Below are 27,712 nucleotides of genomic sequence, written 5' to 3'. Positions count from 1 at the left end.
TGGCTACTTGCATAACCCCCAAAGACTTCTACTCCCTGGTAGATTTGGTGATCATCCATCTCCACAGTAAGGATGTTGTTTGAACCTGTGGTCCTTTTGTTCCGTGAATGTTGGGAACTGTTTTGGTGTTTCTTTTACAGGATCAGAGCAGAAGCTCCCCGGGCACATCCAAGAGCGATGCCAGCTCATTGCAGGGAAGAGGAAGGTATCACAGGAAGCTCCCCCTTCGTCTGCAGGATGTGTGAGCAGCGCTCTGGGTGCATCGCCTTTTCTGGAGCCAGCTCAACAGGTTCAGGTGTGGCTTAGTCTGTTGTGCCAAGGCTGCCTACACGCCATGCTCTGGGTTATGTGGCACGTGGGGCAGGATGGCTGCTCTTCTCATGCAGGGTTTGCAGGAGGCCTTCGCAAGCAGGACGTGGCTGCCTCAGAGATCAGTGCAGTGGTTCGGCACGAATTGCCACCTGGTTTGTTTCATGCTGATGTATGTATTTAGGGCAATGATTTTGGATAGACAACTCCTAAGCATTGTTCCACATGGAACTGACTTGTTTGGTCTGTGGGTGTTCCTTCCCCTAGGTCATAACACTTCCTTCCAAGATCCATGTGGAAGATCCGTGTGGATGATCTAAAGTATTGCCTGATACAGCATGCATTGGAATGAACCACTCTCAAAATGGAAAGAGGAGGGATCACAGAACCCCAGACTGGTCGGGGTTGGAAGGCACCTCTGGAGACCAGGCAGTCCAACACCTGCTAAAGCAGGGTCACCTTGAGCAGGTTGCACAGAATTGCATCCTGGTGGGTTTGAATGTTTCCAGAGAAGGAAACTCCACAGCCTCTCTGGGCACCCTGTCCCAGCGCTCCATCACCCTCAAGGTAAAGTTCTTCCTCATATTCTGATGGAGCTTCTTGTGTTGCAGTTGGTGTCCATTGCCCCTTGTCCTGTTGCTGGGCATCGCTGAAAAGAGCCTGGCCCTGTTCCCTTGACATGTGCCCTTAAGGTGTTTGTGCACATGATGAGATCCCTCTCGCTCTCTTCCTGAGGCTGAACAGCCCCACCACTCTCAGCCTGTCCTCATCAGGGAGATGCTCCGGTCTCTCATCACCCTCACAGCCCTGGCTGGCTCCTCCCCAGTAGCTGCCAGTCTTTCTGGACCTGGGCAGCCCAGCACTGGGCACCGTGTTCCCGATGTGGCCTCACCAGGACAGAGCAGAGGGGCAGGACCCCCTCCCTCCACCTGCTGGCCATGCTCCTCGTGCCCCCCGGGGATCCCACTGGCCCCTTGGCACCTTGCTGGCCCACGGGCAACCTGCTGCCCCCAAGCCCTCCCAGGCCCTTCCCCGCAGAGCTGCACCCCAGCAGCTCAGCCTCAGCCCGTGCCGGTGCACGGGGCTGTCCCTCCCCAGGGGCAGGACATCACATCTGCCTTTGAACTTGATGTTCCTCAGCGTCCAGCTCCTCAGCCTGCCCAGGTCTGGCTGCACGGCAGTGCAGCCTTGGGGTATTGGCCGCTCCTCCCAGTTCTGTATCACCCACCAACATGCTGGGGGTGCACTCCATCCCCTCACCAGGCCAGTGATGAAGAAGTGGGACAGGACCCAGCACTGACCCTGGGGAACACCATGAGCTACAGCCTCTGGCCAGACCATGCACCACGGGTCAGGACCTCTGCCCTTCAGCCAGCTCTCACTGCCCAAAGTGTAGGATGAGGATGAACTGTACCCAAAGCAGTCCTTCAACTCAACAGAGAGGTGAACAGAAACCCTTTAGAAACTCCTGTGCAGGAATTGCTTGTTAAGGCAAGCAAACAGGACGTTTTAGCCCAGACCGCACGAAGACAACCATGGGTCATGCCCACTGAGTCTCACCTCCTCCTGACGTCAAGTCGTTCATTGTCCTCCTAATCCTTACCTGAGCCTAATAATGGCTCCAAGGTCACCCAGGAGTTTCAGCCTCATTGCTCAGACACCATTTGTCCTACACAGAGTTTTGCAGGGAGCGGGTGCAGTTCTGAAAGTGTCTTCCAGCTTGGCAGAAACATGGGAGCAAAGCAGGACAATTTACGTTGGTTTCTCTTGAGACGCATGAGCATCTAGAAACTAATGAGCTCAACTAAAACAGAACAGGAAAGATTTTTGTGTCATATCCTAATGCTTTGGCAAACCTTACCCAGATGTGTTAAAATGGGTCTGTTTCCAGTTTTCCCCCCACTCACTTTGAAAATCAAGCTCATTACACATTTTTTTTTTCTGTTCACCATAATTATTCTTTCCAGCAGGACACAGAATTCTCAATCCAAGTCAGGTTTTTATATAGGTATATAAAAAGGGGGAATTCAGTGGGAAATTTAGTTGCAATTCTCAGTAAAATGTAGGTGACTAATGAAGTTTAATTACAAAAAATGTAGCACAAATGGAAGGTCTGGGATACCAGTTGGCCATTCCTGGTGTAAGGATGGAAGAATCCAAGTTTGGTAGGGAAAGGTATCTCTTCCCATCTGGTTGTCTGGAAAACACTGTGTTTGCTCATGGGAAAAGCCTTTCATAGGTCGCTAAGCGTCCAAAATCATGTCCACCTCGGGATGCTTCAGCCGGACAAATAACCTCTCCCTACACACCCTTTGTTTTGGGGGTTTGTGAGGCACTTTCCAGATGGAGCCAGATCGAGGACTGCAGAGCCCTGAGCACAGAACCTCTGTGTAACTGCAGGGCTCCCAGCCCAGCTTCATCCAGCACCTTTGGGAGGAAGAGCATCGCCTTCGGGTGAAGCCCAGATCCTCCTAACACTGTGCAGGGGACAAGGGGGAGGTGCTCGCCCTCTGGAAACTGTTCCACCAGAGCTTTTGGAGACCGTGTACCAGATCCCTGTTGCCTTCTTGAGGTATTGGTCAAGGCTGAGGCTCTGGGTGGCATGGCCAGCAGCAGGACTTGGCTCCCAAATGCTTTTGGATGAGCCTGTGGCCACTGAGCCTTGCGCTGGAGCGTGCTGAGGCTGGAACGGTGGAGCATGGTGCAGGAATGAGGAGAGGGAAGAGGGATGGATCAGGATCAGGCAGGTGCTCAGTGGGTAGAAAAGCCCGGAACCCAGCTCTGTGTCTGATGTCTCAGCCACGCAGTGGTGGGGCCTCTAGAAGAATCACCCCACAAACTGGCGGCTTTAGCTCATGGTCGAACCTCTCCCGCATGGAAGAGCAGGAGCAACCGTAGCAGGAGGGCCAAGAGCCCTTGTCCATGGAAGTGATGGGTCACTTGTTCCCTCAGGTGACCTCGTCTTAATCTTTAATAGTTAAAAGATTGGTTTAATTGATTGAGGTATATCTCAGACCGTTCCCATTTCCATTTAAAGCTGTATCAGTTTGTCCAAAGCTAAAATTGATCCACCGAGATCAAATTTTTTCTGTTTTCTAGACATTATTTCAGCTTCATGAACCAAAGGCAGGTTTTTAACTTTTTAAATGCTATTAGCAGAGATGACCAGGTGGCAACACCTCCCCGCTCCCTGCAGAAGTGATACTTGCTCATGGGTGGATATACTGGGAATGAGAGAAGATTGGGAAGCCACAGGAGCTGTCGCCTTTGCCTTCTGTACCCCCAGCGATGCGGTGAAGCATGGTGAGCCACGGTGTGGGGCCAGTATCGAGGCCTTCTGTCTCATGAAATGAAATATCAATAGAGATGGGGAAATCTGAGAGAGAACAAACCGTGGTAATGTGGATGGGTAACTGTAATTAATGATGGAGGGCAGACTAATGAGATAAGGAAATCTCATCTGAGCAAAACTCATGACTCAAGCAGATTTGGGGAATTTCACAATTCCCCCATTGGTGTGTGGTGTTTACTCTGACCTCTCTTCAGGCAGCCATTAATTGCCTCTTGATGAACCAAACCCAATAACAACATTAACAGACCTGCTAATTACCACGGAATGGAGCCTAGCTCCTCCAGAACGTATAAAGGAGAACTTCCGTCCTCCCTACCAGAGGAGCTGAGGATCCTTCACTCTCATTTCTCCTCCCGTTTTACAAACTCCTCACCTGCTTTCTCATCTTCTCTTAACGCTCTGAAAGCGACGCTATGAGACGACATTTCTCCAGATTTGGGGATGGGAATTTCAGTTCCTTTTCTGCTCACTGTGGCCCAGCAGGTGGCTGGAGAAGTTCTACCATAAGCCATTATGAAGACAATAGAGGAGATGATGGATACAGTGGTTATGGGTATGGTTATGGCAGCAGGAGTCTCCACAACCTCGGTGGGTTTAGGAATGTTTGTACTGGTGGAGCCTATGGAGGAGAAGGAATAGGATATGTGAGGTACATGGGATTTGGTGGTAGGAGGTGTCTTGATAGGGACTTTGGGAGAAGAGGATGTTTTGTGGGAGCTTTTCAAGGTGGTGGAGCAGGGCTTGGTGGCATGTGTGGAGGAAGTTCAGGCAGGGAGGTGCGTGCAGAAGGCCTTGGGAGAAGCACCTTTGGTGAACAAGGGGCTGGACAGGGCTTCGGGCAGGCTGGCATCAGCAGAGGCATTGAGGAGGTCCATGTCAACACCAACCTGCTGAGGCCAATACAAGTACAAGTCGACCCCGAGTTCCAGAGAGTGCGGTCAGATGAGAAAGAGCAGATTAAGGCTCTCAACAACAAATTTGCATCATTCATCGATAAGGTGAGTCCCTGTTCTCTTTTTCACTTGTTATCTGGGAAGGGGGAGACACGAGGGGTGCTGCTCTGCCTGTGCCAGCCACGGGGACACCTTTACATGACACCTTTACACGGCATCTTCTCCCCCCTCAAAATCACACCCTTGTGCTGGTGTGAAGCTCTTAATAGCTCGCAATAAACATCGCTGCGTGAATCACTTGCACTTAGCCCTGGGATAAGTATCTCTGAGTTGTCTTTTGTGGCAGGACAATAACAAACTGCTGGGATGTCACCATCACATTAACTCACTTCTCTTTTGAGGAAAAGGGTTTCTGCGTGGCCAGCAATATTCTGGTGCCTGGGCATTGTTGATGCTAGCAGGAAAAATGGGTGATGGGCTTGAGCAGCCTTGATGTGTGCTCTTTTTTTTTTTTTTTTCCCCTTCTCCCCTCAAGCAAAACAAAATGTTTCATTTCTCTGAGATACAAAACAAAGTACTTTGTTGTTTGGAGGTCCTAGCCTCTTTCAGGTGGCCGGTGGCTCCCTCGTATTTCTCCTTTACCTCTTGGCTTGCAGCTACAACGCTTTCACCCACCCGCAGTCTTGCCTTCTCTTTTGTTTCTACTCACAGATACAGGAACAAAACAGCCACGGAAACACTTCCACCCACGCAAACCTGACATGTGCCTTTTTTTGGGTGGTGACATGTGTCTCTGCGTAGGGTGGAAGCTTGTGTTATTTCTTACAGGTAAAGACTTAACGGCTTCTTGTATTACCCTACAGAAAAGGTGCTGGTTGCACCCAGAAGTTTTAAGCGTGCTTAGTCCTGAAAAACAGGAGTGCTTTTGACTATTTTTTTTTTTAAATTATTTTTTTATTAAACCTTCTGGATGTCAGCTGCCAGGTGATAAACTGTTCAGTGTCCCAGCTAAAGAGATGCTATCCCTCTGGTTTCCAAAAACACCAGGTCTGCATGTTGTAGGTCTTTCTGACCTTCTCTAAGGCAAAGTGTGTCCAGGGAGATACTGGTCCTGTGTGGTCTTCTGAGAGGGGGGCAACTCTGCTCAGGTGTTTGGGTGTCTAAGGTACTTCAGAAACAGCTGAAGTCTCTCTCCATCCCAATCATCCCCCTAAAAATTGTGCCTTTAAGAGAGGAAAAGCCAGCAAAATTCCAGTATCAGTGCTGAGAAGCAGCAGTAGAGTCATACCCATCTTATACAACAGACTGGGAAAAAAAGAGATGTCCCTTCCTTTAGTCTAAGCGTTCTGGTGTGTTGGTACCAACGTTCCTACAGTTAGTCTCACCTGATGGAACAAACCTCTAGATGCTACTGTGGTGGAACTGGTAACTGGGATTTGTTTTGCTATAGGGACTCACGCCGATGTCGCTGTGTCCCCCGGTGCCTTCCAGCAGCTGAGACACTCTGCTTTGCCTTTCAGGTGCAATGCCTTGAGCGGCAGAACCAGGCTCTGATGGCCAAATGGGAACTTCTGCAGCAGCAAAGTGCCCGACCAGAAGAGAGCAGAAATATCACCTCTTTCTTCCAATCTTACATCAGCAACCTGCAGAGGCAGCTAGAAACGCTCCAGAACCAGAAGGAGCAGCTGGATCCGGAGGCATATAACATGCTTTATCTTGTAGAAGATTATAAAAAAAGGTGAATAATTACGGGTCTGGTAAAAAGAATACTGGAATTTTCTAAGGCAGTGATGATGGTGCCTTTGGCTCCCCACGTTCAAGAGTTATGTAACCATGGTAGCACTGCTCTGCAGTAGGCTCATTAGGGGATGTGACTTTGAGGCTGGAAGACTAAAGATTTGGTAAGGGAAGAACACAGAACAGTAAGAGGAAAATCAAAGGCCCTGTAGATCCATCCCACTCTTCTCCTGCCTTCCTCCATGCCTTTCCTTCACCCAGCGATGAGTAACCCAGGAGTCCTTACTTCTGCTGGTAGTTGTGGAGTTGTGGTCAACCTGGACAATGGGGCGTGGGGGAGGGTCAGAGCTGAGCAGTGGGGTCAAGTTAAAAGAGTCATCACTTCTTCTGGCTTACGTGCACCTGAAAGATAATATACATCCACAGCTCTGAAAAATGGGGATTTTAGGTCAGGATTACAGAGATGTTAGACCTGATCTATATCTATCCCGTTTTGTTGGCTAATTAACATATAGTTTTGCAGGGGTTTGCCTTTGTAGTTGCTCAGAAATTGCAGTTAAATGAAAACTTGACACATTCCCTTTCTGGGTGATTCCCTTTGGTTTCTGATCCGCTTGACTGAAGAAGTGAGCCAGGCAATGAGCTACCTATTTCTTTTCTCCACTGTAACAGATTCGAGGATGAGATCAACAAGCGTGCATCGAAAGAAGAGGAGTTTGTGGAGCTCAAAAAGGTGAAGTAATCCAAGACACTGAGCTAAATCAAAGCTTCAGAAATAAAGCAGTAACAGGATGGCTGCTGAGGTTTTTAAAAGCAAGGTATTTGCTTAAGTTCATCTAACTGAAGTAATTGAAAACCTGAGCTTTTTACTGCGAGACTGGAGAGAAATAATTTCCTCTAGAGACTGAATTGGTCCTTTGTACGATGAGTATCTACGAAGTGCTGGTTTTTATTCACTCAGTACAGCCTAGGCGAGACATCGTTACCAGGGGTTAAATAACATCTATGGATGGCTTAGGAGAATAGAAAATTGAGACAGCTTTTTATTAGAAGAATTAATGAAATCTATGTTTTCCTTGTTTTGCCCAGGAACACGTTTATCTCCACAGCTATTTTGCTTATTTCTAAGCTGTTCTTTTCTTTGAAGAGTTAAAATCTTTCCTTTTGTTCTAATTGCTTTTCAAATGAAACCTGAGTCCTTATTTGACTCCAGAAACGAAGGCTTTAAGGAAGTGCACAAAGCCTTGCAAGAACTGTACTTCGGTGGAGAATTTGGATCAAAGAGATACAAATATGCCCGTGGGTTATCTTACAGGAGCTGGACAGTGCCTACATGGGAAAAATGGAGTTTGATGTTCGGGTGGAAATACTGAAACAGGAGCTTGAGTTCCTCAGATGCTTACATGAAGCGGTGAGTACACTTCTCAGATGAAAAACTCACCCTCAGGTCTTGAAGGATATGTATCTTCTGGAGGTTTCCAGAAATTTAGCCTGAACAGGACTTTTTGGTGTGGAGAGAGGATCATCCTTGGCCGTTGATCTTGTTAAGTCCTTTCTCATCTGTGAGTGGAAGGGGGGTCTGGTGTGTCCTGAAGGCTGGAGGAGACACTTGGAAATTAAAACTGGTGGTGGAACAATAGGATCTGGGGGCTGCAGGTAGGGAAGTTCCCGTGGATAACTGACCAGAGTGTGCCATTTCTTTCCTCATAATGTGATCTGGGCTGCTCAGGTGGACTGTTAAAATCCAGCGTCTTGTTTTCCTCACAGGAGCTGTCCCAGCTGCAAACGGTAGTTGGCAACACCAATGTCGTTCTGTCCATGGACAACCACAGAGAGCTGAACATGGATGGCATCATTGAAGAAGTCAGGCAGGAGTATGAGGCAATTGCTCAGAGAAGCAAAGCTGAAGTAGATGCCATGTATCGTGGCAGGGTGAGTAGACAGTGACAAGACAAGGAGGCAAGTCTGGCTAGTCAGTGGAGTAGAAACCAAAACCATCTGTTCTCTTCTCTGAACATCAGTACCAGGACCTTCAGGACATGTGGGTAAACCAGTGTGAGCAACTGAGGAACAGTTACCAGGAGATCCAGGAGCTTACCAGGCAGATCCAAAGGCTGCAACCAGAAGTTGAAATTGCAAGGAAGAAGGTAAAGCTGATCCTTTCCAACATGGCTAAAGTAAGTCACGTTCACACGGGGACTCGGTGCAGTGTGACACAGCCTGTCCTCTGCAGGCAAACCTAGAGATGGTTTCTCTTCAAAACGAAGCAGGCTGTCTGCACTGGGATTTAATTTGGGTTAATTTACCCAGTAAATGTGTCTTCTGTCATTGAGGCCTTTAATTTCCAAGGCCTACCAGAAAGGTTTGAAAACCCCAGTCCCACAGACGGGAAATGAACATTCTGCTTGTGCCCCTGCAGAATTCCAACCTCCAAGAAACCATTAAAGATGCTGAGCAGCGTGGGAGCTCTGCCGTCAGAGATGGCCAGCAAAAGCTTCAGGAGTTGGAGAACGCCCTGCAGCAGGCCAAAGATGACCTTGCTCGCCTTCTTCATGATTATCAGGAGCTCCTGAACGTGAAATTGGCCCTGGATATTGAAATTGCCATGTATAGATCACTCCTTGAGGAGGAGGAGACCAGGTAGGTGCAAGCTACTCATCCTGGACAAAGCAGTGTGTCCCACCCCTCACCCTGTCGCTCAGACCTCCAGGATGAATGTCTGCCTGGAGGGAGTGACCTCTTTCATTAGCTTATAGACACATTGATGTCCACTTTTATTGGATGCATTATCTCAATGTCACTTTTCCTTCGCAGGATACGAGAAGGCTCACCCGCCACGATCTGTAAGTATCTCAAGGCTTTGCTTTCCTTTTTTTAAGAGCACCCATGCCATTGTGTTGCCCGTGGTAGTTAAGATCACATCACAACAGTTAAGATCACCATCACAACAACCCGTTTGAGTTTCTATCTGAGTTTCTGATGGAAATGAAGCCAACGGTGGACTTGTGAGTGTGTGTAGGAACACTCGTGTATATGCATTAATACGTCAACATTGAGCGATGGGCTTTGGAACTTATTGGGGGGGATCAGCCAAGCCTGTAGGAGGTGGGAAACACCTAAATCATTCTATATGTCCATGCGGTGCATGTCAGAAATGAAAGAAATCAGGCAGCTTGTCCTAAAATCTGTGGAAATAGAGAACCAGCTTACGGAGAACAGACCTGAACTCTTGGCCTTCTTGAAGGAAGGACTGCACTGGCTGTTCATGTACAGAATAAAATGTAAATAATGTTAAAAATAAGCTAATAAAGCCATAAACACATGAGAAAACATATCATAGGTACGAGCTCTAATGAAGACCCTTATTGGATCTTTTAAAAGATATGACCATGACCACTAGAGTAGGTGCAATGATGGCCCTACATAAGAATAAGTATCAGATATGCTTGTAAATTTTTGGAGGTAAATAGAAAAAGGTGGAGCTAAATTCCATTTCTTTCAGGTGTAATTGACGACAATACCAGTTCTACCGGAATCTTTGGAGTTGGATCCAGAGGCGTGAAAAGTGGGAAGGGGGGGCTGAGCACTGGTGGTGCCAGCAAAAACAGAAGGAAAGGGTCAGCATCTGAAGGAGGAAGTGGAAAAAGCTCCAGAGGATGGGGATGTATTTCCGGCAGTGGAGGGTCAATATCTGGGGGTGTTGGAGGAGGCTCAGGCAGTGGAGGGTCCATGTCTGGAGGTGGACACAGCTCTGGAGGATGGGGATCCAGCTCCGGCAGTGGCAGATGCAGTCCCCACAGTGGGGGGCTGAGCTCTGGTGGTGGCAGCAGCTCTGGCAGGAGAGGGTCCATCTCTGGAGGTGGTGGTGGAGGAGGCTCAGGTAGTGAAGGGTCCATGTCTGGAGGTGGCCACCGCTCTGGAGGATGGGGATCCTGCTCTGGCAGTGAAGGGTCCATGTCTGGAGGTGTTGGAGGAGGCTCAGGCAGTGGAGGGTCCATGTCTGGAGGTGTTGGAGGAAGCGCCGGCAGTGGAGGGTCCATGTCTGGAGGTGGCAGCAGCTCTGGAGGATGGGGGTCCAGCTCTGGCAGTGGAGGGTCCATGTCTGGAGGTCTTGGAGGAGGCTCCGGCAGTGGAGGGTCCATGTCTGGAGGTGGCAGCAGCTCTGGAGGTTGGGGGTCCAGCTCCGGCAGTGGCAGATGCAGTCCCCACAGTGGGGGGCTGAGCTCTGGTGGTGGCAGCAGCTCTGGCAGGAGAGGGTCCATCTCTGGAGGTGGTGGTGGAGGAGGCTCAGGCAGTGGAGGGTCCATGTCTGGAGGTGGCCACAGCTCTGGAGGATGGGGATCCTGCTCTGGCAGTGAAGGGTCCATGTCTGGAGGTGTTGGAGGAGGCTCAGGCAGTGGAGGGTCCATGTCTGGAGGTGTTGGAGGAAGCTCCGGCAGTGGAGGGTCCATGTCTGGAGGTGGCCACAGCTCTGGAGGTTGGGGGTCCAGCTCCGGCAGTGGCAGATGCAGTCCCCACAGTGGAGGGCTGAGCTCTGGTGGTGGCAGCAGCTCTGGCAGGAGAGGCTCCATGTCTGGAGGTGGTGGTGGAGGAGGCTCAGGCAGTGGAGGGTCCATGTCTGGAGGAGGCCACAGCTCCAGAGGATGGGGATCCTGCTCTGGTAGTGGAGGGTCCATGTCGGGAGGTGTTGGAGGAAGCTCCGGCAGTGGAGGGTCCATGTCTGGAGGTGTTGGAGGAGGCTCAGGCAGTGGAGGGTCCATGTCTGGAGGTGTTGGAGGAGGCTCCGGCAGTGGAGGGTCCATGTCTGGAGGTGGCAGCAGCTCCAGAGGATGGGGGTCCAGCTCCGGCAGTGGCAGATGCAGTCCCCACAGTGGAGGGCTGAGCTCTGGTGGTGGCAGCAGCTCTGGCAGGAGAGGCTCCATGTCTGGAGGTGGTGGTGGAGGAGGCTCAGGTAGTGAAGGGTCCATGTCTGGAGGTGGCCACAGCTCTGGAGGATGGGGGTCCAGCTCTGGCAGTGGAGGGTCCATGTCTGGAGGTGGCAGCAGCTCTGGAGGTTGGGGGTCCAGCTCCGGCAGTGGCAGATGCAGTCCCCACAGTGGGGGGCTGAGCTCTGGTGGTGGCAGCAGCTCTGGCAGGAGAGGGTCCATCTCTGGAGGTGGTGGTGGAGGAGGCTCAGGCAGTGGAGGGTCCATGTCTGGAGGAGGCCACAGCTCCAGAGGATGGGGATCCTGCTCTGGTAGTGGAGGGTCCATGTCTGGAGGTGTTGGAGGAAGCTCCGGCAGTGGAGGGTCCATGTCTGGAGGTGGCAGCAGCTCCAGAGGATGGGGGTCCAGCTCCGGCAGTGGCAGATGCAGTCCCCACAGTGGAGGGCTGAGCTCTGGAGGTGGCAGCAGCTCTGGCAGGAGAGGCTCCATCTCTGGAGGTGGTGGTGGAGGAGGCTCAGGTAGTGAAGGGTCCATGTCTGGAGGAGGCAGCAGCTCTGGAGGATGGGGGTCCAGCTCTGGCAGTGGAGGGTCCATGTCTGGAGGTGTTGGAGGAGGCTCAGGCAGTGGAGGGTCCATGTCTGGAGGTCTTGGAGGAGGCTCAGGTAGTGGAGGGTCCATGTCTGGAGGTGGCCACAGCTCCGGAGGTTGGGGATCCAGCTCCGGCAGTGGCAGATGCAGTCCCCACAGTGGAGGGCTGAGCTCTGGTGGTGGCAGCAGCTCTGTCAGGAGAGGCTCCATCTCTAGAGGTGGTGGTGGAGGAGGCTCAGGCAGTGGAGGGTCCATGTCTGGAGGTGGCCACAGCTCTGGAGGATGGGGATCCTGCTCTGGCAGTGGAGGGTCCATGTCTGGAGGTGTTGGAGGAGGCTCAGGCAGTGGAGGGTCCATGTCTGGAGGTGTTGGAGGAAGCTCCGGCAGTGGAGGGTCCATGTCTGGAGGTGGCAGCAGCTCTGGAGGTTGGGGGTCCAGCTCCGGCAGTGGCAGATGCAGTCCCCACAGTGGAGGGCTGAGCTCTGGTGGTGGCAGCAGCTCTGGCAGGAGAGGGTCCATGTCTGGAGGTGGTGGTGGAGGAGGCTCAGGCAGTGGAGGGTCCATGTCTGGAGGAGGCCACAGCTCTGGAGGATGGGGATCCAGCTCTGGCAGTGGAGGGTCCATGTCTGGAGGTGTTGGAGGAGGCTCAGGCAGTGGAGGGTCCATGTCTGGAGGTGGCAGCGGCTCCAGAGGATGGGGGTCCACCTCCAGCAGTGGCAGATGCAGTCCCCACAGTGGAGGGCTGAGCTCTGGTGGTGGCAGCAGCTCTGGCAGGAGAGGCTCCATGTCTGGAGGTGGTGGTGGAGGAGGCTCAGGTAGTGAAGGGTCCATGTCTGGAGGAGGCAGCAGCTCTGGAGGATGGGGGTCCAGCTCTGGCAGTGGAGGGTCCATGTCTGGAGGTGTTGGAGGAGGCTCAGGTAGTGGAGGGTCCATGTCTGGAGGTGGCCACAGATCCGGAGGTTGGGGATCCAGCTCCGGCAGTGGCAGATGCAGTCCCCACAGTGGAGGGCTGAGCTCTGGTGGTGGCAGCAGCTCTGGCAGGAGAGGGTCCATCTCTGGAGGTGGTGGTGGAGGAGGCTCAGGCAGTGGAGGGTCCATGTCTGGAGGTGTTGGAGGAGGCTCAGGCAGTGGAGGGTCCATGTCTGGAGGTGTTGGAGGAAGCTGTGGCAGTGGTGGGTCCATGTCTGGAGGTGGCCACAGCTCCGGAGGATGGGGGTCCAGCTCCGGCAGTGGCAGATGCAGTCCCCACAGTGGAGGGCTGAGCTCTGGTGGTGGCAGCAGCTCTGGCAGGAGAGGCTCCATCTCTGGAGGTGGTGTTGGAGGAGGCTCTGGCAGGAGAGGGTCCATGTCTGGAGGTGTTGGAGGAAGCTCCGGCAGTGGAGGGTCCATGTCTGGAGGTGCTGGAGGAAGCTGCGGCAGTGGAGGGTCCATGTCTGGAGGTGGCCACAGCTCCGGAGGTTGGGGGTCCAGCTCCGGCAGTGGCAGATGCAGTCCCCACAGTGGGGGGCTGAGCTCTGGTGGTGGCAGCAGCTCTGGCAGGAGAGGGTCCATCTCTGGAGGTGGTGGTGGAGGAGGCTCAGGTAGTGAAGGGTCCATGTCTGGAGGAGGCCACAGCTCTGGAGGATGGGGATCCAGCTCTGGCAGTGGAGGGTCCATGTCTGGAGGTGTTGGAGGAGGCTCAGGCAGCGGCGGGTCCATGTCTGGAGGTCTTGGAGGAGGCTCAGGCAGTGGAGGGTCCATGTCTGGAGGAGGCCACAGCTCTGGAGGATGGGGATCCAGCTCCGGCAGTGGAGGGTCCATGTCTGGAGGTGTTGGAGGAGGCTCCGGCAGTGGAGGGTCCATGTCTGGAGGAGGCCACAGCTCCGGAGGTTGGGGATCCAGCTCCGGCAGTGGCAGATGCAGTCCCCACAGTGGAGGGCTGAGCTCTGGTGGTGGCAGCAGCTCTGGCAGGAGAGGGTCCATCTCTGGAGGTGGTGGTGGAGGAGGCTCAGGCAGTGGAGGGTCCGGGTCTGGAGGAGGCCACAGCTCTGGAGGATGGGGATCCAGCTCTGGCAGTGGAGGGTCCATGTCTGGAGGTGTTGGAGGAGGCTCAGGCAGTGGAGGGTCCATGTCTGCAGGTGGCCACAGCTCCGGAGGATGGGGGTCCTGCTCTGGCAGCGGTGGGTCCATGTCTGGAGGTGTTGGAGGAGGCTCAGGCAGTGGAGGGTCCATGTCTGGAGGTGTTGGAGGAGGCTCAGGCAGTGGAGGGTCCATGTCTGGAGGTGTTGGAGGAGGCTCAGGCAGTGGAGGGTCCATGTCTGGAGGTGTTGGAGGAAGCTGCGGCAGTGGAGGGTCCATGTCTGGAGGTGGCCACAGCTCTGGAGGTTGGGGGTCCAGCTCTGGCAGTGGCAGATGCAGTCCCCACAGTGGAGGGCTGAGCTCTGGTGGTGGCAGCAGCTCTGGCAGGAGAGGCTCCATCTCTGGAGGTGGTGGTGGAGGAGGCTCAGGTAGTGAAGGGTCCATGTCTGGTGGAGGCCACAGCTCTGGAGGATGGGGATCCTGCTCTGGCAGTGCAGGGTCCATGTCTGGAGGTGTTGGAGGAAGCTCCGGCAGTGGAGGGTCCATGTCTGGAGGTGGCAGCAGCTCCGGAGGATGGGGGTCCAGCTCTGGCAGTGGAGGGTCCATGTCTGGAGGTGTTGGAGGAGGCTCAGGCAGTGGAGGGTCCATGTCTGGAGGTGGCAGCAGCTCTGGAGGTTGGGGGTCCACCTCCGGCAGTAGCAGATGCAGTCCCCACAGTGGAGGGCTGAGCTCTGGTGGTGGCAGCAGCTCTGGCAGGAGAGGGTCCATCTCTGGAGGTGGTGGTGGAGGAGGCTCAGGCAGTGGAGGGTCCATGTCTGGAGGTGGCAGCAGCTCTGGAGGTTGGGGGTCCAGCTCCGGCAGTGGCAGATGCAGTCCCCACAGTGGGGGGCTGAGCTCTGGTGGTGGCAGCAGCTCTGGCAGGAGAGGCTCCATCTCTGGAGGTGGTGGTGGAGGAGGCTCAGGTAGTGAAGAGTCCATGTCTGGAGGAGGCAACAGCTCCAGAGGATGGGGATCCTGCTCTGGTAGTGGAGGGTCCATGTCTGGAGGTGTTGGAGGAGGCTCAGGCAGTGGAGGGTCCATGTCTGGAGGTGGTGGAGGAGGCTCAGGTAGTGAAGGGTCCATGTCTGGAGGTGGCCACAGTTCCGGAGGTTGCGGGTCCAGCTCCGGCAGTGGCAGATGCAGTCCCCACAGTGGAGGGCTGAGCTCTGGTGGTGGCAGCAGCTCTGGCAGGAGAGGGTCCATGTCTGGAGGTGGTGGTGGAGGAGGCTCAGGCAGTGGAGGGTCCATGTCTGGAGGTGGCAGCAGCTCCGGAGGTTGGGGATCCAGCTCCGGCAGTGGCAGATGCAGTCCCCACAGTGGGGGGCTGAGCTCTGGTGGTGGCAGCAGCTCTGGCAGGAGAGGGTCCATCTCTGGAGGTGGTGGTGGAGGAGGCTCAGGTAGTGAAGAGTCCATGTCTGGAGGAGGCAACAGCTCTGGAGGATGGGGATCCTGCTCTGGTAGTGGAGGGTCCATTTCTGGAGGTGTTGGAGGAAGCTCCGGCAGTGGAGGGTCCATGTCTGGAGGTGGCCACAGCTCTGGAGGATGGGGGTCCAGCTCTGGCAGGAGAGGGTCCATGTCTGGAGGTATTGGAGGAGGCTCCGGCAGTGGAGGGTCCATGTGTGGAGGTGGCCACAGCTCCGGAGGTTGGGGGTCCAGCTCCGGCAGTGGCAGATGCAGTCCCCACAGTGGAGGGCTGAGCTCTGGTGGTGGCAGCAGCTCTGGCAGGAGAGGGTCCATCTCTGGAGGTGGTGGTGGAGGAGGCTCAGGTAGTGAAGGGTCCATGTCTGGAGGTGGCCACAGCTCTGGAGGATGGGGGTCCAGCTCTGGCAGTGGAGGGTCCATGTCTGGAGGAGGAAGCAGCTCTGGAGGATGGGGATCCTGCTCTGGTAGTGGAGGGTCCATGTCTGGAGGTGTTGGAGGAAGCTCCGGCAGTGGAGGGTCCATGTCTGGAGGTGGCAGCAGCTCTGGAGGATGGGGATCCAGCTCCGGCAGTGGAGGGTCCATGTCTGGAGGTGGCCACAGATCCGGAGGTTGGGGGTCCAGCTCCGGCAGTGGCAGATGCAGTCCCCACAGTGGGGGGCTGAGCTCTGGTGGTGGCAGCAGCTCTGGCAGGAGAGGCTCCATGTCTGGAGGTGGTGGTGGAGGAGGCTCAGGTAGTGAAGGGTCCATGTCTGGAGGAGGCCACAGCTCTGGAGGATGGGGATCCAGCTCTGGCAGTGGAGGGTCCATGTCTGGAGGTGTTGGAGGAGGCTCAGGCAGCGGCGGGTCCATGTCTGGAGGTGTTGGAGGAGGCTCAGGCAGTGGAGGGTCCATGTCTGGAGGTGGCCACAGCTCCGGAGGTTGGGGATCCAGCTCCGGCAGTGGCAGATGCAGTCCGCACAGTGGAGGGCTGAGCTCTGGTGGTGGCAGCAGCTCTGGCAGGAGAGGGTCCATGTCTGGAGGTGGTGGTGGAGGAGTCTCAGGCAGTGGAGGGTCCATGTCTGGAGGTGGCCACAGCTCTGGAGGATGGGCATCCAGCTCTGGCAGGAGAGGGTCCATGTCTGGAGGTGTTGGAGGAGGCTCCGGCAGTGGAGGGTCCATGTCTGGAGGTGGCAGCAGCTCTGGAGGTTGGGGGTCCAGCTCCGGCAGTGGCAGATGCAGTCCCCACAGTGGAGGGCTGAGCTCTGGAGGTGGCAGCAGCTCTGGCAGGAGAGGGTCCATCTCTGGAGGTGGTGGTGGAGGAGGCTCAGGTAGTGAAGGGTCCATGTCTGGAGGAGGCCACAGCTCTGGAGGATGGGGATCCAGCTCTGGCAGGAGAGGGTCCATGTCTGGAGGTGTTGGAGGAGGCTCAGGCAGTGGAGGGTCCATGTCTGGAGGTGTTGGAGGAGGCTCGGGCAGTGGAGGGTCCATGTCTGGAGGTGTTGGAGGAGGCTCAGGCAGTGGAGGGTCCATTTCTGGAGGAGGCAGCAGCTCTGGAGGATGGGGATCCAGCTCTGGCAGGAGAGGGTCCATGTCTGGAGGTGGTGTTGGAGGAGGCTCAGGCAGCGGAGGGTCCATGTCTGGAGGTGGCCACAGCTCTGGAGGTTGGGGGTCCAGCTCCGGCAGTGGCAGATGCAGTCCCCACAGTGGAGGGCTGAGCTCTGGTGGTGGCAGCAGCTCTGGCAGGAGAGGGTCCATGTCTGGAGGTGGTGGTGGAGGAGGCTCAGGCAGTGGAGGGTCCATGTCTGGAGGAGGCCACAGCTCCAGAGGATGGGGATCCTGCTCTGGTAGTGGAGGGTCTATGTCTGGAGGTGTTGGAGGAAGCTCCGGCAGTGGAGGGTCCATGTCTGGAGGAGGCAGCAGCTCTGGAGGATGGGGATCCAGCTCTGGCAGTGGAGGGTCCATGTCTGGAGGTGTTGGAGGAGGCTCAGGTAGTGGAGGGTCCATGTCTGGAGGTGGCAGCAGCTCCGGAGGATGGGGATCCAGTTCTGGCAGGAGAGGGTCCATCTCTGGAGGTGATGGTGGAGGAGGCTTAGGCAGTGGAGGGTCCATGTCTGGAGGTGGCCACAGGTCTGGAGGATGGGCATCCAGCTCTCGTAGTGGAGGGTCCATGTCTGGTGGTGGCAGCAGCTCTGGGGGATTGCGATCTAGTTCTGGCTCTGGTGTGTCTGTATGCAGAGGAGGAAGCTCAGGCAGTGGCGGGTCCATGTGTGGCAGTGGTGTGGGAAGGTCATTTTCTGGAGGTGGGGAATCGATCTGTGGTGATACCTGTGGTTCTGGTGGTGGCGGGTATGGGTGTGGAGGTGGTGGATATAGCTCTGGAGGCGTCTGTAGTTCTGGCAGTGGAGGGTATGGCTGTGAAGGTGGGAGTAGTTGTGGTGGGGAAGGGGGTTATGAGGGACCGAGTTATGGATCTGGGGGGTACAGCTGCGGAGGTGGGACTGGAGAATGCAGCTCTGAAAGCGGGGGTTCTTCTCTAAGTTTTGTGTATGGAAGTAGCTCAGGTTCTTCTGCAGATGCTTTCCATAAGTAATATTTCCATGCAAAATTGTGCCAGTGGAATGGGAAGAAGACATTCCCCTCGCTCTTGGAGGCATGGGGGCTTTCCTGCCTGCCGCTGAGACACCGCTAGTCTGAGTGCATTGCTCATGATCTCGAGCTCTCTTCTCCCAGCACAGCCTTCTCCTGAATTCTCCAGCTACATCCCTCCGTTTGATGACAATATTGTGACGTTTGCTGTTGTCACTTTAGGCTTTCTCTGAGCACTTCAGCTCAGGCTGTTTGGAACCTTTGTCTTTGGCAACTAAAATCTTGAAACCCTGTCTGTTGTGTGTGTCTTGGTCTATGGGAGCATGTAACCCTCATATATGACAAGATTTTTGAAAGAATTCTTTAAATCTATAAACTAGTTAACAGAGATCTAATCCAACTGCAAAAAAAAAAAAAAAAATTAGGGAAAAAGTGGAAGAAAGTTTTTACAATAGGGGAGGGGGGCATACGCTGAACATCTACTGTGAAAATGGGTTTCAGAGGACAAGTCCTACTGGCCTAACCCAGCCCACCACCCAGGGTGCGTGGCTACACGTCAGTCCCATCATTCCCTGCAGGACTCGCTAATTAAATAACCAGGGGGCAGATCAAACCATCCACCTAGGTTTTGTTAGCATCACAGTTGCTGAAAAAGAAAGGAGCAGAAAGTCTATGAACAACACTGTCTCCATATCTTGCTTCTGGTCCCGTTTTCCCCCCCGGGGTCCCAAATCAAAGTTGGATGGGACGAACCCAAGGAAGCTTTTTTGGGCCACTATCTTATTCAATGGCCACTTCCATGCAGAGGAAGCCAGATGTTTTCTAAATTTCCCACAGAACCTCCTTTAAGTCTAATCAAAAGTTCTAATGAAGAGCAGAGCAACTGAGATCACCAGGAAAATTTGTTCAAGAAGCTCAGTGCAACTGTGTCACCTGAATTGGTGACACACCACAGATAACTGGAGTCTTGTGATCCCATCAGGAATATTTCATGACTTTTCGCCAGTCAGAGGGAAGGTACAATCCTTTTAATGGCTTTTCAAAGAAATCCAGCTGTGCAGAGTCCTGAGGGTGGCAGCCAGTGGGGAGCGAGATGCTCAGCTTGGTGGGAAATCCACTGTGGAGACCCATTGCCAAGGGCTGTGGAGCCATAAAACAAGTAGAGAAGATGGTCGGGGAGCCACAAAGGGCTGGATCAAGCCTTTATGGCAGAGTCTGGATGCAGTTATGGGTACCCTGCAAGTGGGGAGATCTAGGCTCTGTATTTCAGTCACAACTGTGTTATCGCTGCCCTCATCAAATGCAGAAAGCTCTGCACAAGTGGTGGCAGTGAAATCTGGAGGCTGTGTTAGCAAACCCCGCTGAGATAAGCCTGTGCTTTCATCTGCCCTGCAGCCCACACGTTCGGCGTGTGGGTGGTGTGAGTCCACCTTGGTTTGCAAAACGCCATGTAGAGCTGCCCTCCAACAGCTGAGACCAGTTTGTTCGCCCTGTTAATGGCTGCTTCTATGTCACTCCTCGAAACACCTCAGCTCTTCGGGATCCAAGTGATCAATGAGCTGTGTCATCACGACCCTATTTTTTATCTAAGAGGTTAGGTGGGACTTCTCAGCCAAGGGAAAGCTTCCCCTCTTACGATAAAAAGTGGAAGCTGTGAAAGGCAGTTCTGCACACTAGCCAGTACTGCTGGGCTTTAGCTTCGCTGTTAATTGTGTAGGCAGGGTGGCTAAAGCTTCTCATCTCTAATCAGAAGAAATAAGGAATTAATATGAACACCGTGGTCAGGTCGGTGGGATTTTCACCAATCTGTTCTGTAGAGCGAAAGGTCAAAAAGGAAGATGGTAGAGTCAATGGAGAGAAACGGGCACTCCTGGAAGCGATTAAAAAACCCCTAATTTGTGCATCTACCTCAGCACGGGATGAATCACCTGCTGGAGACCAGACAAACCATCTGTTTCGGTCGACTATAACTGGAGCCTGGGAGACCAACTTAGACAAGAGATTGCCAACTCCTGACTTGTACAAGGGGCTTGATCAGCATTTCCACGGAGTTGTTTTAAGTACTGTTTACATACTGGTAGTACATCGCCTTAAGTGCTGGGCTAATTTAGTGAAGGAATGGTTTGGAAGGGTACATCAAAACCCGTTCTGCTTGTCAGCTAAGCTATAATGATATCTCCAGTTTCTGGAGATGAGTGTCCTGGCACCTCCTTCCATATAAAATTATTCCTGTGTAAGTAAGAGTGAAAAATCTTATCCAGAATTTCAGTTCTCTAAAATAGAGTATTTTTTAATTACTTAATTATGGTGGTTCCTTTCCTTCAGCCTTTCCTATGTGGTCCAGCTCCTGTTAGTATCTGTAAGGAGCTCCTGATTCAGCCCAGTTAAACCAGGGCTGCTTTCAGGCCTTTGGATCGTGCAGATCTGAGCTGGGATGATCATCCAGCATCTGAGCTGGATGAAAAAAAAGCAAATGATTTTCTTTCCACCACCCGCAGCACATTCGAAGGGTGGAAAGAGGCTAAAAGAGGCGCAGTGTCAATCTGTGTAATTTTTCATTGCTGATTTTTCTTGACTCAAGGCTAATGGCATATGTTGATTAGATATTGCAGATGCATTTTTGATGGGAACTGCAGTGAAATAGGCTGGGTAAGGCTGGTCCCAGAGTCATTTTGATTTTTGAGGTTCAGAGGCTGAGGCTGAAGTCATGAGAAAAAGAAGAGCGTAAGACGCAAACCTTCAGATTAATGTCAGTAGGTGTCTTAGGGCATGTATTACCCATCAGCACAACGCTGTAAACATGCTCAGGATGTAATACCGAAACCAGGTGTCTACTGACACCCTGTGCCCGGGCACAGCTTGAGCGTCCAAGAGTATTGACGTGATGAGCAAGATCGCAGGTATGACGGAAGGACACCAGGGTGATGAAGAAGATGACAGCAGGTCAGTTGTCCTTAAAGCTGGCAGTAACTCTCTATCTCTGTGTTGTTTTTCTGCCAGAGGCGTGTTGCTGGACGCACACATAGTTTACAAAACATCCCAGACTCATAGTTGACCTCAGAGCACAAATCCATGAAATCTCACCTTCCTGAAGGACTGACCTGGCTGTTCCCATGCTGTCCTGGCTTCTAAATATTGCCCCCTGCAGCTGTGAGCTGGCTCTGGCTAGCGGTGTCCTGAGATGTTTCTGGGTGTTGAACTAGGTGCGGACAGCCTCATGCCACCACCCAGAACCCAACCAAGAACCCATGTGGCCAGGGATGTTCAAGATGCATTAGATACCACCACCTAGTGGGAGAAAACAGCTGTACCACAGTGGGTAGGGCTGGTCCTTGCGCCGGCTCTTCCAGTTGCTCTCTGACTGATGGAGTTTTGGGCTTGAACCCTCTTCACTTGTACAGATGTGGCCACAACAAGCATTTCCCCTCTGATTTACTTTGGCAAATAGCTGTCAAATTAGTCAGGGCTATGTGGGCCTCCTATCTTCATTGCTGGGCCTCTTTCCAAAATTCCTGGTGATTAGAAGTAAATTAATGAGCTGTGATTACCCTGGGAGCTACCCCTCTGGTGCCCCCATGCACATGAACCCCTCCCTCTCCTGAAAGGGAGCTGGAGCAAACGCCATCGCTCCGACATGACTGCACCGAGTTCCATCAGCTGGGTGGAAGCGAGTGGAGAAGAGTTGATGTATTTTAATCCTGGAGGCCACTCTGCTGTCAAGACACACAAATACTGTCTCCTGCAGCAAGCTGGGTGGGATGAGATGAAGTTGGGAGAGGAAGGTAAAGCTGACCTTGTGGTCCTCTAAGCTACAGCCTGAGCCAGGCAGGTGAGAACAGCCCAAGGGTTGCACCAGGTGGCATCATCTGTCTTTTGGGGACTCGGGGGCATCTGGACTTAGTCAGGGGTGAAGTTGATCTGGATGGATGAACTTTTTGGTATGTCTGGGGCTGTGAAAACCTGTGTTCAGAAGCTCTGCTTATCAGAGCGTATCTATGGGAGGAAAACCTGAAACCACCCATGACCCTGTAGGCTTTAACCACAGCAAGGAAACAAAACCTGAGCTTGCTCCGTCTTGCCTGGAAGGAGTTGCGCTCTCCTCGTGAGCGGCAGGGCCAGGGAGAGTGCTGTGAGGTCACACACACACACACACACACCCCCCCCCGCTCAGGGGCATCGTGGTACCCTCTGGCTGGGTGTCACAGGGGGATTCAGTGGGAGACCAAGGAGAGACACACTGGAAGCACAAAACGAAGACCAAGTCAGAGCAGCTCCAGGCCAAGCACACTCCTCCTGGGCTCCGATCCTGCTTTTCCAGCTGGGATTGCCACGGATTCTGCCTGTATTTAAGCAGCCAAGTGAGACACCCAGGACTTCAATCATTCCTGCTCTTCTGTGTGTAGGTGTAATTGATAGTGCTGTCAAGAACCTGCAATTAAGCTAGTTGTCTTTCCAGCTACTTCATACCATCAATTATCTCTCTTGCTGGGCTAAGGGCAAGTTGTTCCAGTGCAGAACATTTGCAAATAATGAGGTACGAGAAAACCTTTGGCATCAGCTGGTCTTGGAGACAGAATACCAGGAAGGTTTCTGGTAATCAGTTTTGTTTTCCATCAGCCTTCTTGCGAAAGGTGGTGAAAAAGCCCTCCAATGAGCCCAGGGAGTGGGGAAAAAAAATATTAAAAATCCCTGCAAAGCCAAGGAAAGAAATGGGCACAGGAAATACTATCCTATTTCTTGGGAATTTGAAACAAAAAAAACCCCACTGGCCAAGGTTTAAGCCTATTGAAAAAGTTAAGGATTAGTGTGGCATAGCAGCAGGGGAAAATTATTTCTTTCAAATCATCTGAAATGGAACCTTTTGCCTTTCTGTTTTGAAAGAGACTTCGGCCAGAAGCCACAAGGACAGGGATGTAATCTTGGCTCCACCTCAGAGGTATTGTGAGGCTCTCAGCAAATATATTATATTTATCAGCCTTTTCTTCCCTGCCTGCCAAGCAACTCTAATAAATCTTTTTTTGTTTGCCTTGAGCTATCCCAAGGGTTTTAATTACAAGCTCAAATATAAAGGACAGTAACAGAGAGTAGCCACGCAGCAGCTGTATTAACAAGGTATTTTTGCAGGATACTGGTCGCTTGTGCATTCGTAGCCTGCCCACCAAGGCCAAGCCTACTGATGTTTCCAATTAAATGATTAACGTGTCTCCGTTAACAGCCTTGTGGCTCAGCTTCCTATTTTCTAAGCTATTCATCGTCTTCTCCATGCGAGCCTCATTTTTCCATGTGCTCTACACAATCAAAGCCAAAGACTTAACAAGAAGATACAGCCACACTAATTTATTCCTCTAGAAGTTGGGCATCCAGGTTTGAGCTGGTCATTTGAGACTTTCTTGGTCGCAACGAAGAAGAGGAAGGCTCTCTGGAGAGCAGTATCTCAGCAGACCTAGCATCAAAAGTTAGAGGAGGTGAGTCCTGCCCAGTCAGTTACGGACTTTTAAGGATGGTGTGCGGAGGGCTATTGGTGAAAAGTAAGTATCTTGCACTCTTGTACTGCAGCAAGGAGATCTGTGTGTCCTGTCCATGCTGTGGTCCCCAGCTTCCAAGCACTGGGATGCCTTTGGTTGTGCCTCCTGGGCTCTGACTGTCCTTTGTGGAGGGAGTGACTATGAAAAGAATGGATACTGCAAAAATCACTCCTAATTTGCTGTTCGGCAGAACATTACAAATTGTCCTTGACAGAGGGAGATACTCTTAAGGCCATTTGCTAAACGGTAATTAATGTAAGGAAGGAGGGCAAACTAAAACAAAAGAAGAATCCTCACAAAACCCAGCCCGTGGGATCCTCCAAGCGGAGTATGCAAATAAAGCAATTTAAAACCAGTAAAATTCCATTGTATTTCACAAATGTTCAGCATTATGCATTGTTTTGTGTATTTAAATCTATGAATTGCTGCCAGGCAAGGCAAACCCCAAGAAAACCCCGAATTGTTCATATGCATCAACCGAGCCCCGCTGCTGAGACGTGTATAAAGGAGGTGCTCGGGGGTGTCAGAGCTGAGGGGCCCCTTTCTGAGCTGCATCCTCTGCCATCCTCCAGCACCCTCTCCTCCATCACATTGGCTCTTAGCTGGAAGGTCTTTTCATGGAAGAAAGTTCTTCTCATCATCTTCTGCTGTGAGTGGCAGATGAAAATGTGAAGCAGCAGGTATGATGGATCATATTGACTCACTGGATCCCGGATGTGAGATCCCACGTCATGTTTTCATAGACTTATAGAATAGTTTGGGTTGGAAGGAACCTTAAAGACCATCTTTCACCTTCCACCAGAACAGGATGCTCCAAGCCCTGTCCACCTGGCCTTGAACCCTTCCAGGGACAGGGCACCCACAGCTGCTCTGGGCACCCTGTGCCAGCACCTCAGCACCCTCATAGTAAAGAATTTCTTCCTCATATCTCATCTAAATCTGCTTCTTTCAGTTTAAAGCCATTCCTCCTTGTCCCATCACCACAGGCCCTTGTAAAAAGCCCCTCCCCAGCTTCCTTGGTGGCCCCTTTAGGTACTGGAAGGTGCTCTCAGGTCTCCCTGGAGCTTTCTCTTCTCCAGGCTGAACACCCCCAGCTCCCCCAGCTTCCCCTCACAGCAGGGGGTCTCCAGCCCTCTGAGCATCTTTGTGGCTTCCTCTGGACGAGCTCCAGCAGGTCCATGTCCTTCTTATGGTGGGGGCCCCAGAGCTGGAGGCAGTGCTGCGGGTATGTGTGTGTGTCTCAGCAGAGCCGGGCAGAGCCCCCTCCCTCGCCCCCCCAGTGATGCTGCCCAGGGGACAGTTGGCTTTCTGCTCTGTGGCATTTTGTTCATCTTTATCAAAGAGTGTTGCCTCATGCTGGGGAAGAAGGATTATCAGATTATCAGGATTATCTGCTGTCTCATTTTCTGTTGGACCATTTTGATTATTGCAAAGAACTAATTACACCAAATTAGATCATTGGATTAGCTACAGCCACTTGGAAAATTGCTAAAATTGCTCCAGAAAGAATTCTGGCAGGAGACAATGCTTCTGACACAGGTGTAAAGCATCCAATAAGTAGGGTAGAATTATGACTCACCAGTAATTCAGCACCCATAGAAACTGGTATAATTTTCAGACCATCTAATTCATTACGTAGTTTATAACGGGAAGTAATGGAAAACCTTAATTATTAGTTCCAATTAGAACAAGGTATTGGTATTCTCAAAACCAGACTTAAACACAGTCTAGCCGTACAGGGACATGTCCAGCCTTTCTGTAGTATTTCAGAACTGAGGTTTGAAATTGGAAACATTTGGCTTTCCTAAAACCAGCCTCAATACTTCCCAGTCTGGGACTCTCAAAAGAATGAGAATTTCTCTTTCAAAGGCCGGCGTGGCAAGAGAGAGGGCAGAGAAAATAAAGACTTGTTGTGTCTCCCTTGGCAGGGGTCCTCTCTGCAAAACCAAAAAGGTTTGTGATACTGAGCTGCTTGAGGCCCTCAGAGATGCCCGGGAGAAGCATGTTGAGCTGCAGAATGCCCTCCGGGAGGCCTGGGATGAGCTGGCTTGCATGCTGCGGGATTACCAGGAGCTGCTGAGTGTCAGGATGGTGCTGGACATTGAGATTGCAAAGTGTAAGACTGTACTGGAGGGTGAAGAGAGCAGGTGGGTACCACTACCACCATGTGGGCAGCGTTCAGTCCTCAGTACTCTTCAGCAGATACGAGGAAGCTGGAAAACACTAGAAATGTTAGTTACATGGTGAATAACCTTGAGACCTTCTCCTTCAGGATACGTCTTGGGAGCCCTAAAAGGTGTAAGCAAGCTCAAGGTTTTGTGCTTTCCTTCCAATATTAAACCATGGAGCCCTGGTCTGCAGAGGGAGGAGGAAGGCTGCATCCTCCCTGTGAGTGATTCAGCTTGTGTTTTCCCTGGACAGCAATCACCACCCCTTGCAACACCACCTCCAATCTGGGCAGTGGATCTGGTGGACTGTAGAGGAATGAAGGCAGTGGGTTGATTGACATGGATGATGTGCAGCTGTGGCTTGTCCCTGCAAAGTGGTTAAATGGCCCTGAGGAGGGTAGGAGAGGTGGCTGGGTGGAGGAGGAGCCTGGAGAAGGAAGAACCTGGGTGTAGCAGAAACAAGGAGCAGTGTGGTCTGGCTTCAGGAGAGTGGAGAAACAGCATGGACAGTAGAATCTGACCCACGGTAAAACCCTTTTGCTGTTTGCTAATATTGTTTATGCTGTGACAATTGGTGCCCCATGTGAGGCAAACTGATTTGGACTCAGATTGCAACAGTGGACAGCCCAGAAGATGCAAGTCCTCCTGTAGCACTGGTAGAGCCTCCCTACCCAAAGGCGCTGGTGCTGCCACAGAGGGTTCACCTCCAGAAGCGCTGCCAGCTCTGCAGGCAGGTGGTGCATCCCTGGTGCTCCCAGGAGCGAGGAGTTTAGGGCCGGGGTGGGGGCCACATGCCACAGCTCAGCCCCTCTGGGCACTGGTGGGCTCTGCAGGGAGCTGTGGAGGGGCTCAGCTCACCCACAAGGGATGTGCTGGCCAGGGGTGAAGGCTTCAACTGGACCTGATGCCCCAGCAACACCTGGACCTAAACCTCAGCTGTGAGAGTTGAGACCACCAGGATGTAAGATATAAAGTAGGAAAATGAAAGCCCTGCTCCACTTTCAGCAGTAAAAATGTCCTCAGCACCACCTTACACACAAGAAAGAGTACTGGGTACAAGAAGACTGTAGCATCATGAAACCACATCAGAGAAGCTCCACCAGGATCACATCAAAAAAGGGACACTTAAAACATATTCCTTTTGATTTCTGCTGTTTCTTTAAAGGGCTGGTGGTTGTGCTGAGGCACTTACCTTGTTATCACCAATTCCTGCTTCCCACCAGCCTTCTTTTCCCCCCCAATTAAGCCTTTGCTATCTATCAAACAAGTTGTGATATTTAATTCGTAGTCCTTTCCCTAGAGTGCTCTGGGAAGTGTTTTTGGAAATGAGCTCTCTAGGACTCGCCATTTCATCAACATCTATCTGATGTAATTTTAGGCAAGGCAGTGGAGTTGTAGTGGTGAGACACGCAGGGTCACAGAGAGGAGGGGCAGGACTCCAGTGATGTTCTTTGTTCTCTCTCTTGGAGCAGTTTGGTCACCCATATGCAGGCAGGCAAGTCAAAGGAAATCGCAATTCAAAAAACCCCACATTTCACCTTCTGTAGTCAGCAAAGAGTAATTATGCTGCTTGGACTCCTGTTAGCTTCCTTGCTTAGTAAATCACAGAACCCTCACGTCTACCTTGATGGCTCAAGAGCTTTAAACTTTTTGCTCTTTTCCTAATAAATCGCACGGAGAGCAAACATGCTACCACTTGGTTTTTAGTATTTCCCAAGAACACAGAAATGCCCCATTGCTAAACTGGACAAGCCATCTCTGCGGATGAGAATCCTTAGCAATTAAGTGGAGGTGTCAGGGCTGCCCAGAGACCACGGTGTAGATCCAGTCTTTGGTTGCTGTAAATGACAGAAGCCTTGTAAAGTGAGCTTATTTGGGCTGATTTGCACCAAATTTGGCTCCTAGCCAATGCTATTCAATGGGTCTTTTAAAATTCACCGAGAAGTCATCTCAGCCTCTTTACATTTTTATAGCAAGCCTACCACAGAGGTGTGACAACAAAACACATTTTATAGGTCTTCAAGATCTGCTGTGAGAGGGTCATTATAGGGAAAGAAAAATCAGGAATGTACTTGCTTGCTTTTCCAGCATCGTTTTAGAAACCCTATGCCTGCCAGTTTAGGATTTCAAA

At 52.2% G+C, this 27,712-nt stretch overlaps 1 protein-coding gene across 1 annotated transcript; it reads left to right on the top strand.

Annotated features, from left to right (window-relative positions):
* The first annotated feature begins 4,410 nt into the window (after nt 1-4,410).
* Nucleotides 4,411-17,839, top strand: LOC119140208 (keratin, type II cytoskeletal cochleal-like). The gene is made up of 11 exons (XM_037371293.1): nt 4,411-4,659; nt 6,075-6,292; nt 6,964-7,024; nt 7,607-7,702; nt 8,059-8,223; nt 8,313-8,438; nt 8,711-8,931; nt 9,106-9,134; nt 10,709-10,736; nt 14,622-14,701; nt 17,538-17,839. Exons 1-11 carry the CDS (start codon nt 4,411-4,413, stop codon nt 17,837-17,839), a joined length of 1,575 nt encoding a protein of 524 aa, XP_037227190.1.
* The last annotated feature ends 9,873 nt before the right edge of the window (nt 17,840-27,712 follow it).

The sequence above is a fragment of the Falco rusticolus genome, chromosome 19, assembly GCF_015220075.1.
Source record: "Falco rusticolus isolate bFalRus1 chromosome 19, bFalRus1.pri, whole genome shotgun sequence".
NCBI classification, from domain to species: Eukaryota; Metazoa; Chordata; class Aves; order Falconiformes; family Falconidae; genus Falco; species Falco rusticolus.
This window is presented reverse-complemented; position numbering and strand designations above follow the sequence as displayed.